Source organism: Diadema setosum, chromosome 2 (genome assembly GCF_964275005.1).
Source record: "Diadema setosum chromosome 2, eeDiaSeto1, whole genome shotgun sequence".
NCBI lineage: Eukaryota > Metazoa > Echinodermata > Echinoidea > Diadematoida > Diadematidae > Diadema > Diadema setosum.
The window spans coordinates 6,618,802-6,629,609 of record NC_092686.1 but is presented as its reverse complement, the minus strand read 5'-3'; the positions used below and the strand labels follow the sequence as shown (position 1 = coordinate 6,629,609).

The 10,808-nt window shown below is 37.7% G+C and overlaps 1 protein-coding gene across 1 annotated transcript in view; it reads right to left on the bottom strand.

Annotated features, from left to right (window-relative positions):
• Positions 1–1,026: 1,026 nt before the first annotated feature.
• LOC140238005 (kinesin-like protein KIF11) overlaps positions 1,027–10,808 on the bottom strand; it is a 28,044-nt gene continuing 18,262 nt past the window's right edge. Inside the window, exons 22-26 of the mRNA XM_072317937.1 lie at positions 10,131–10,310; positions 7,955–8,177; positions 7,332–7,480; positions 5,740–5,877; positions 1,027–4,973 (exon numbers count right to left, since the gene is read on the bottom strand). Coding sequence (XP_072174038.1) covers positions 4,827–4,973; positions 5,740–5,877; positions 7,332–7,480; positions 7,955–8,177; positions 10,131–10,310 — 837 coding nt within the window. The 3' untranslated portion in view covers positions 1,027–4,826. The remainder of the gene's footprint in view (positions 4,974–5,739; positions 5,878–7,331; positions 7,481–7,954; positions 8,178–10,130; positions 10,311–10,808) is intronic.

Here is a 10,808-nt window from a genome sequence, read left to right as displayed (position 1 = left end):
AGTTCCTCAAGACATATCAAACAATTTTCTTATAAAAAATAGCGCAATCAAAGTCAGTTTCTTTTGTTTTGTATTGTTTTGTTAATTTCTTATGTATTTTACTATTTTTTCGACCTTTTGTTTTCTATGGTTTTTTTTTTTTTTTTGCCAAAATTTGTTGCAGGCTCTTTTCCAAGCTGATCTACATTAGAATTGATTAATTTCAATGGTTAAAAGTTGAAATAATCTAATTCATATCAATAAAAAAAAAACAAAGAAACACAATTTGCATTGGATTTGCACACAAAATCATGAATTTGAGCTGTTTTTGGGTTGACATGCATATGCAAAACATTGCGTAACTTCAGAACGGTGTACCCGGACGTCGCAAATTTGGTCTCAAAATATGCGGGAGACTTCAATGAAAAAAGTCACAAAACGCCGCGGCAAAATCTTCGCGCGTTGCGGGGGGGGGGGGGGGGGGGGTTTCAATTTGACCCCCCGTTAGAATAGGGTTACCCCCCCCCCCCCCCCCCCCAGTTAGAATAGGGTTAAAACTTTTTGCAAGGATAGTTAGGACCCACTGATGAAATGCGATTCTCCAGAGGAATTCAAAGCTTATACACATGTATTGATGAAATTGGTTTTGAAGCGGCCAATATACCCAAAAACCCAAAAACAAAGTTAAACAAAGTGGTCCTAATAAAAGGAGGGCTCCACTTTTGTATGAGCACCACTTTGTTTTGCAATATCTCAGCCATTTCAAAACCAATTTTCATCAATAAACTTTGACTGCCTCTTTTAATAGAATTGTATGCTCTTCCATATTTCATAAAAGGTTCTCATTATCTGACAAAAAGTTGGAAACCTGAAGCCCTAACTCAACCAAAACTATACTATCCCTTTAAGACCATGTTGATTCTAACCATCACCACCACACACACACACACAAAGAAAAAGTTATTTGAAACAAAAGTACAGTATTGAGAAAAATTGAGACCTATTTGAGACAGACTGAAGGCACATTAACACGCTTTTCCCATCGAGTAAGAACACAGGCTACATTTATTGTTCACATAAAGAACGGCATGTTTTAAAAACGTGCATGATTTTCCAGCAAATTTTGCAAGAGAAAATAATGGATTAAAAGACATGTATGTATGAATTACAACCATGACCCAACTCGATTTCATAAGGAAACCCGAGTCTCTTCACAGCTTTACACCTAAGCGTGTATACATGTAAAATTAAATAATAAATTGTATACACATTCTTAACACAACTCAACTTTTTACATGAATCTCTTATGTACAATCGCACAAAATAATGGTGCTTCGGTACCTGAAAGGATCCGAGAGCACATAATTTACGACGAGCAATGCATTCTTGTTTACACAGTAGATACATGCACTGATGTAAAATGAACTCTCAATCTATACTGTGCATAATTCTAGCATTCGTTATCTTTCACAACTATTTCATTTCCACTCACCATTTGCAATGTCAAAATATTTGGCTGAGAAAATGGAAAAGTGACATAGAATTGTACGATACTGTTGGAAATCCTAGATTCCTCTCCCACCCCCTTCCATTGCTATCATGCTTTGAGAACTTTTTTTTTTCATATCTTATTACATTTTTTCAGTGGTTACGGCTCACAATCACTAAACAATTGTACAGAATACATTTGTATTACATGTATGTACCAGCAACAAATAATAGATGAAAAAGAGAAGAAATCGTACCAGCAACAAATAATGGATGAAAAAGAGAAGAAAACCCACTTTGCTCCTGTTGTCCATTTCTTTTTCACACCATACACACTACATCAACCTGTCAGTGGTATAGAATAACACCAGAAGGTGGACTCGCTCAGAAGATACTTCATCTCTGCTATCAGAATAAGCACTAAGAAAATTTATCCTGCCTAAAAGCAAGTTTGAATCACTTCAAGCAAGCAGGCATATGAATAAAACCCAAATGTGGTATCAAGGACTGGCACATTTATTGTACAAAATCTAGGGATTAAAAACAAAAAACAAAAACAAACTACAAAACAAACATCCCTACCTGGAAACAGTAACAGACACTCACCAACTTTTTCCACAAAAGCAAAGCATTAAAACAAATCTTTCTTTCATTAATTTCATTGCCGAATATATATACCAGGATGAAAGTGAATAATATACAGGTATTTGTATGTTGTAGTGTGCATTATATCCACCTTCAGATTATAGTAAAATGTACTAGTGTTTGGGATTTCATGTACCTTGGTGACACCATTAATTCTTATACAATGTATAGGGACACTTTTGGATTTAGGAATAATTCCAGCATCATTCTGTGCATACGTTTACAGGTGATATACATAGTACGTCCCAATGATATACCTTTCAAATAATACATTTCACATTTATTAATAATAGGTGTTTACAACGCATTCACCCACAAACTTTTTGTACAGTGCACATGGACCAGATTATGCTAATGCCACTATGCATATTCCTGCACATAGATTTTCAAGTCTACAGCTATTTTTTTTTCTAGTCCATGTAGGTGCAAAGAAATTTTCATTATTTATACGCATACATTTGAATGGCTACATGTAATCTTTGAAAGTCTCAGGTTACAAATATTAGGTTGTATGTGTTCATAAATTGCATAAATTAGATTGAAGCTTTTATGAGAGGTTAAAGATGTTCTTGAAATATCTGTTGTCATCAGTTAACCTGACAGAATGTTAGGCTTTACTTTAACAACTAAAACTGATACTGTATTTGGTAAAACATATATGTACTGTATACGCCGAATATTTCGCGAGATTTTTATTTTCGCAAATTTCGTGAGTCAGGTGCTATTCGCGAAATTAAAGACTCGCGAAAATATTGACTCTGATCCCGATGTGGATGTGACGTACGCGTTTACATTTCTCCGTTCAGTACAGGACTCCACGATCGCGAATTTAACCACTCGCGAAATCGTCGGGAATTCCTGATTCGCGAAAATTTAGACTCGCGAAATAATGGCGTATACAGTAGTTTCACTATTAATGACTGTGTGCTCTACTGATACTCAATCCCAAAGCTGTAGCATCGGTCGGTACTGCTGCCTCAAGTTCAAACACATGTAACTGTAGGCCTCGATTTTGCTTTTCATCACTAAGTTAAATTGAATGATATTACTAGCACCTAAAGCGTAGTTTTGCAGTCTCATAAGTCAAGCTAACATTACCTAACATTAAAGGCATAATTTACCATTTGCAGATGAAACAAAAACCCAGCATTAGTGCTTTAAAATAGTTCTAAAATGTGAGTTAGGGATAGAAACGACCACTGTCAAAATTTGAATCCGTATAATTGATGTTAAGTGTTGTTTAATACACAAAATGTGAACAATAGTTATAATAAAGATGTTTCCAGACTAAACCGTATACAGTTACGGTTTATGAAGAAAAACCCTGATATCTCCTTATATTTTAGGTTTCATTGCAAATATTCCATATGGTAGGATGTTTTATGATACAGCAGACCTACACATATGCATCAAATGTGATATCTTGAACATTTTTGAAATCACTGCTCCCAAAGGTAAACTGGACCTTTAACTAGTGTACATGTATAAGTATAATGTATTATTGTTAAAGCTAATGATCGTTTTAACATTACCGTCAGCTAACACTAACTTTACATAATGTTAGCCAAGAAAGTTTTTACATCACTAATGTTGAATGTTAAGTGAAACTTTGTTGTGACAGATACTGTATGTGTGAAGAAAACAAATAAAATGCCAATGGACAACTTACTTGACATGAAAACGCACCACACATGGACATTTGGCGACAACAGGTTCAGGCAGCCATCTTTTTAAGATGGCAGCACAAGTCAGTACATGGTTGTATTTCCACAGTGATAGCGTATTCAGTGAATGCTGCCTTCCTAATGGGAATTTTTAAAGTGACCCTCCATATACAATGTATGTGATACATACACGTGTGTGGCAAATTCAACAAACAAACCGTAAAATTCTGCTTCAGCTATTAAAAACAATAGAAGTAGCATAGGAAGCATTCATGTGAACTAAAGGACACTCAGGTCCCCTCTCACAACCTTTCTGAACTAACAGAAAAAAAAAAAAATTATGACAAATTTGATAGGGAGTAAGTTGTACATTACGGTTACTCAGCATCACTGTGAGCTTCATATAATATTTCAAAAAGTATCATACAAAATTAATTGCAACCTATAAATACTGGGATAGGTAATTGATAAGTGGACATATTATTGTATGTTTTTCTGACTAATTGATGCAAAATGTAATGTGTATACGAGATTAATATATACCCCAACAATACATTTAACAATTCCCCACGAGAACCTGGAGGCCTGTGTAGTAAATCTATGGGGATATTCACACTTCAGTACACGAGGGGTTAATAATATCACTAAATATCTGTCTTGCAAAGGTAGATGACAGAAAGTGACGAGAAAGAGAGGAAGAGATGGAGAGAAAGTGTGCGAAAAATAAAAATGTAGGAAGGATATTAACACATTGAGGACAAGTCTCGAGTATGCTCGGGCAGTTGTCTATGGGAAATGCGTGTTGAAGCAAAATCAGCCCGTCCTCAACAGGTTAAAGAAGGTTGATGAAAACTGGGTCTCTCACACTCTCACTTTGTTCTATAAGTTCATTCCTCGATTAAGATTAATTTGCGGCATTGGCTGAGCGTAGCGGCAATCGTGACTTGGGGGTCGACGTGTTCATTCCTCGATTAAGATTAATTTGAGGCATTGGCTGAGCGTAGCGTCAATCGTGACTTGGGGGTCGACGTGTTCATTCCTCAATTAAGATTAATTTGCGGCATTGGCTGAGCGTAGCGGCAATCGTGACTTGGGGGTCGACGTGTTCTTGCCGCGATCACGGGCAGGTTTCTTGCCGCGGCTCATCGTGACTGACTTGGGCATCACGAAGTTTTCCTTAGTCTCCTCTCTGTCATTCTGCAAGAGGACAAACAAACAAACAAACCCAAAAAGGTTTGAAAAGGTTAGCATGGGTCTATGAACAGAGGACTTTTCCGCTTTTGGACTGTTTCCCCTTTTCTCTTGATGTACAAATATATTTTTCAAATACTGCGTCATCACAAAGCATTAACGATGCAAACAACAGATTTCTTGCAATTTGAATTCAAATTTTGTAATACATTTCTTGTTAAAAGATGTATAAACAAAAAAACAAAAAATGATTCTAAAATTCTAACAGAATAAATCCGACAGAAAAGTAATACATGTAGTTTCACTTAAATTGGAGAACACTAAAAGTGTCATGGGAGATTGTAGTTTCATGACATTGGGACATTGATTGGGATGAAGTGATGGGGTCACAGCCTAAGAAATTTAGCAATAAAGACTGGTGTATTGTGGGGTGATGACATCATGGTCTCATCAAATTTTCCATGCCTCATTAGACTGATATCAGTTTCATGATGCATCCATCATTTCATTTCTGAGATTTAATTGAGTAATTTCTTTGAAATTAAAGGCAGGGTGCAATTATTGGCTGAGGCTTTTCAAAAGTGACATCAATCAATGTCTCATACATTGACATGATGTTAAAAAACTATTCATGTGTAAGACTACCGTATTTTTATTTTGTCTGTATTGCCTTTTGTCACACACTACTTTTATAATGCAGTTTCATGAATAAGAATTGCAAGTATTTTTTATTACATATAATGCAATTACTGCACATAAGCAGGTGTCTCACCTCAGATGTTAAAGAGAGCTGGGACTGTGACCTGGACAGAGACGTGTCCTCGGCACCTGTATCCACCTCGCTGGTGAAGCCCTCCGACTGGTCAACCGCCTCGCTCTTCACAGAAGACCGTGAAATTTCTGCCTGATTCTGGAAAAAATCCAAAAGGTTGTTGGCATATTGGTTAAGTACGTCCCTTGCAATTCCACAAGTGGTAGACAACTTTGACTTGCAGACCATAATTCGTCCACCAGTCTTTTGTATGTAATTTTCTCATGGGTATGATGAACTTGCCCATAATGTGCTGATTAGTAAATAAAGCTCAGTTCTGTTGTTGTCTTTTTAAAGTTACCCCGTCATTGCCACAAGCAAGAGCACTTTGTAAATTGTGAATCAAACTTTGGAGTAATGACCATGTGTACACGTAAATTAATAGAGTGGAGCCCCTTTATGAAGAGATTGGACATAATGCAATAGTAATGCCCATTACAGGGAAACCCTCATTGTAAATGGCCCAGCATACTACAGGATACACTGCACAGTTTTCAACCAGGTGATTGCAGCTCTGATTTTCTGACTGTATTTAGCTGGTCTCTCTTTTAGTATGTTTACAACCAGGTATTACATGTACTACTTACAGCTTATGAGTTAAAATTGGCAGTCCATTAACCCTAAAAGACTGGGGGGGCCTAAAAGGCCCCCCCCCTTCGACATTTCGCGCGATTACTCTGCAACACGCAATGCTCTCGCCGCGATGCTCTATGACTTTTTTCTTTCGAGTTTCCCGCACATTTTGACACCAAATTTGTGACGCCCGGGAGTACGGTTCTGAAGTTACATAACTTTTTGTACATGCACATGAGGCCGAAAATGGCTCAAAAATGTGATTTTGTGTACAAAGTCAATGCAAATTGATTTTTTTCACATGGTTCATATAAATATGCTTATTTTTACTCTCAATGGCTGAAATTAATTTGTTTTAGGAGTATTATGCTTCAAAAAGTGTCTGCCACAAATTTTGTTTAAAAAAAACAACAAAAACAAAAGGTCGAAAAAGCAAGGAAATACATAAGAAATTCATAAAACAATAAAATAAATAAGAAATTAATTTTGATACTGAATTTTTTTTCAAGTAATTTGCTAAGAATGCCACAAAGAATAATTAGACCAAAAATGAGCACTTTTGGAGCTTTATTTACTTATTTAGATCAAAGAGTCTGATTTCTCGCATAAATTAGCATAATTAATCAAAATAAAATAAAAGAAGACTATTTTGGAAAATTTAAATATACGATCTTGTAGATTACATCGCACACTACCATTGTGCAAATTTCCGCGGCGATCGCGCGATCCACGGCCGAGATCTTAAGGGGGGCCCTTTAGGCCCCCCCAGTCTTTCGAGCTACCAAGATAGCCCAGTCTTTTTAGGGCTATAACCTTTAGGGCTGTAACCTTGTTACAATGGTGTTTCCCCTGTATGACAAAGTCATTATGCTGGACGAAACCCTGAATATTTTTCAAACTCATGTAACAAGGTTGTTGTCATGGTCAAGTAGTTCTTGTTATAATATGATTCTACTGTAGCTACATTTTGTCATGCTTACCACACTGCACAGGCTGTCATCTGGCAAAGGGAGGTCTGCCGCCTGGTTCAGCTCTCGGTCTTGGCGGAACCGATGCAGAAGGATGTTATGGGGCTCCGTGCTTACAAGGTCACGAGGGTAGGTGAAAGGTCGCCGTTGGGGTGTGGTGCCTGTGTGAAAGTCATTTCGATATTGTGACTTCAGAAGTCTGTCTGAATTTTTCATTACTAAACAGGAACAAAATGGTGGCACACCTTCAGCTTGACACACATGGAATAAGAACATAATTCAATGTGGGTATCTGAAATTTGCCCCAGTTGTCATAACAAGATGTGTTTTGCACATTCACCATTATCTGAAATGTATTTATCACTGTAAATTATCAAGCATTATCAATTTTGCGCTCCCTAAAATGTTGACACGAGCACACTTTTTGTTTATTTGAACAGAGAGTCATGCACCAACAGAGTGCATAACATGTCACATAATTTACATCATCACTATTCAAATTGTATTCATTGCATGATATTGCTTGTTCACCCATAATTTCCATATAATGAAAGAAGAATGCCAGTGTCAAGTACTCTATCATTATTTCAGTGGCCTGCACTCATATCGCATCACTTTGTGGTCGAGATACTAACCTGTGGGGACATCTTCTCGTAGATCCTCAGCCAGGAATTTCTCCACCCTCTGCAGTCCGGTGTTGGCCTGTCCCTCCATCTCGGCTGCCCAACTGCTCACGCCCTCGGCCCGAGTCTTGCTCTGGATGGTCCACTCGCTGACTGTTTGGTCAAACTCCTTCAGTTGGCGGTCAATGGTGGCACACACCGTTTCACTTGCCACTGCCTTCTCATCTATCATTGCCTGCATGAAGAGAACAACAAAGAGAGATTCTAGTAAGTTGTGATTCCCTGCCCTTTTTTTCCTGTAAAACATAAGCCCTTTAATAACTATTTAAGGCGTTTAATCGTAATGGTCATTGTTGTTCAAACTAGTTCAGGACAAGTCACAATTTGGAATATGCGAAAATCTCAAAACGAAGACTGGTACAGGGAGAATCTACTCAAGACCTCAGTTATCAGGTTTATACATTTCTTCTATATTAGGCTGTGCTTTGTTGTTGGTTTTGTGATGAATGGTCACAGAATATATTGTTTAACTGATCCTCGCTAGTTTCTTTAGTGGCTATAAATGTTGCTCTTCAATACAGCATTCTCATTTGCATGATCCGAACACTGCCACTCACCCATTTCTACACCCGAGTTGAGAGGGTCATCATGGGTACATAAGACATCTCGTCAATGGATAATCATAAGAAGCCCTTGGCAGGTTAAGAGTTTACCCAGTTCGCCTTAGTGCCCCAAATAATTGATAATGGGGAAACAAAGGCTCCCTACATTTTTCTTCCCCCTCACATGCCATCAACATCATTATCACCATCACCACATTATTCAGTAATAATGTGATGGTGATAATGATGATGGTACTAAATTACTACAATAAAGAAAACTATATGTTTATGTACCAGTGTCCTCTATTTTCCCGGAAGTCAAATGAATTTTAAGAATGCAAAATGTTAAATCATAACCGTGACTGGGCTGTTTGGACCTAAGTTTACCAGGTAATTCCACGTTATCACTTTTAGAATCATGGGGAAGGTTTTCATTTGAACGCACTCAGTGCACAAGGCATCCACAAACTTTGGTATTTTATTCGAGCATGAAGAGTCAAATGCATTACTTTTATGCAAAGATTTGTACACTCCAAAGAGTCATAATTTGGCAAACAAGTTGTGTAAGTATGGTACTCCATGAAACCTTATCAGTGTTTTCACTCCTTGAGATCAAGAGGGAGTTGGACATGCAGGCAATTCACATGAAGAGTACACACTTCACTGCAGCCCAAGAAATGAACTTTGTGTGAACATTTAACGAGATCAGAAATTTGGTGTCTCTGCTCACGATACCCTAAACTTTTTTTTCCCCCTGGACAGAGAGAGGTTATCAAGTTTCTTTAGCACAACAGGTCATGATTCTCTAATCCATGTAACCACCCTCCACCACCTTTAAATACGGATTGCCAATGAAAAGCAGAGTGTATCTTTGTCATAGAGAAATATCTTCATGCTGATAAGGAAATAATGTGGAGAATTCCAAAACAATTTTCAGTTCACCCTTTACCTAATAAATTGTCTTGTCATGTGGGGATAAATGATCATCTCATCTCATCCAAACTTCAGTGCTCATCTTGCAAATTTATACCAAAAAGATATTTGGTGGAATACTGGCCATTGACCAAGGCAAATGTGAGCAGATGGAAGCAGACCACAGAGATGACCACGTTAATATTGCCAGAAAATAAATAAATAAATGAATGAATGAATGAATGAATGAATGAATAAATAAATAAATAAATAAATAAAGAGATTTAAAAAAATTAATAAATTGAGTCATCATGCAGTTGCCCTAAAGTAAATGCAATTGTCATTGTGATACTCTTATGTAGGAAGATTCAGTAGGACAAATACAAACTCTTCTTTTAACATTGATTGGGGAATAACTTTCTGATATTGGAAGATGTGTTTTGGGGCAAATTATTTGTATAGGGCCCCATTTTCTCTCTCTCTCTTCTTTCGTTCTTTAAAACAACAACAAACAACAAGATGTGTAGGGGCAAAGTAGCTGTGAGACACACATCTTGTCCTGACTTTCCATCAATCTGTTGAATGGCCGTCGGCTCCATTTCGCGAAAATTTCATGCTGCGAATATATGCTTGACAGTATACGAGGCAATGCTGATGCTTTCCTCGATCCTCACCTCAGTGTCTTCCTTCTGCTGAGAGAGGTGTGTGTCAATGTCTCCCATGTGACCCCTGACGACCTCACACGCCTCCTGCTGGTAGCTGGACAGCCTGTCCATCTGTTCGTTGGTGAAGGTGGCCACTGATTCCTCCAGCGAGGCATTGCGCTGCCTGATCTCAACAACTTGGGCAACGCTCTGCCGGGCAAGGCAGCAGCAAAGGGGAGGAAAATGAGGCGCTGTTAATATACTGGTAAGTATCATACCTTGAAACATAAAGGAAACCAATTACTGCAATACCTTCTTATCATCACACTCCAATGGATAACATATGCATGAGCACATTTCTGAATATAAAACCTTTTAACAAATTACTTATTGAACAGAACAAGGCACGATTACCCTCTACTTCCTTTTTCTAATTTCCATGGTCTCTTGCTGGAAAAGCAAATGCTTTCTAATTGACATAATTCACAGCAGTTTATTCTTATCTGAAGTAATGAATGTGAATGATAAAGTATGGGTCAGTTGCATATGATTTTAACCAGTTGAGGATGAGTCCCAAGTATACTCTGGCAAGGATCTATGGGAAATGTGTGTTGTAGCAGAATCAGCCTGTCCTCAATGGGTTTAATAACAAGTCCATTTTCACAAGCTTTTCAATCTGGACATCAAAGGGGCAAATAATGTAGAGCT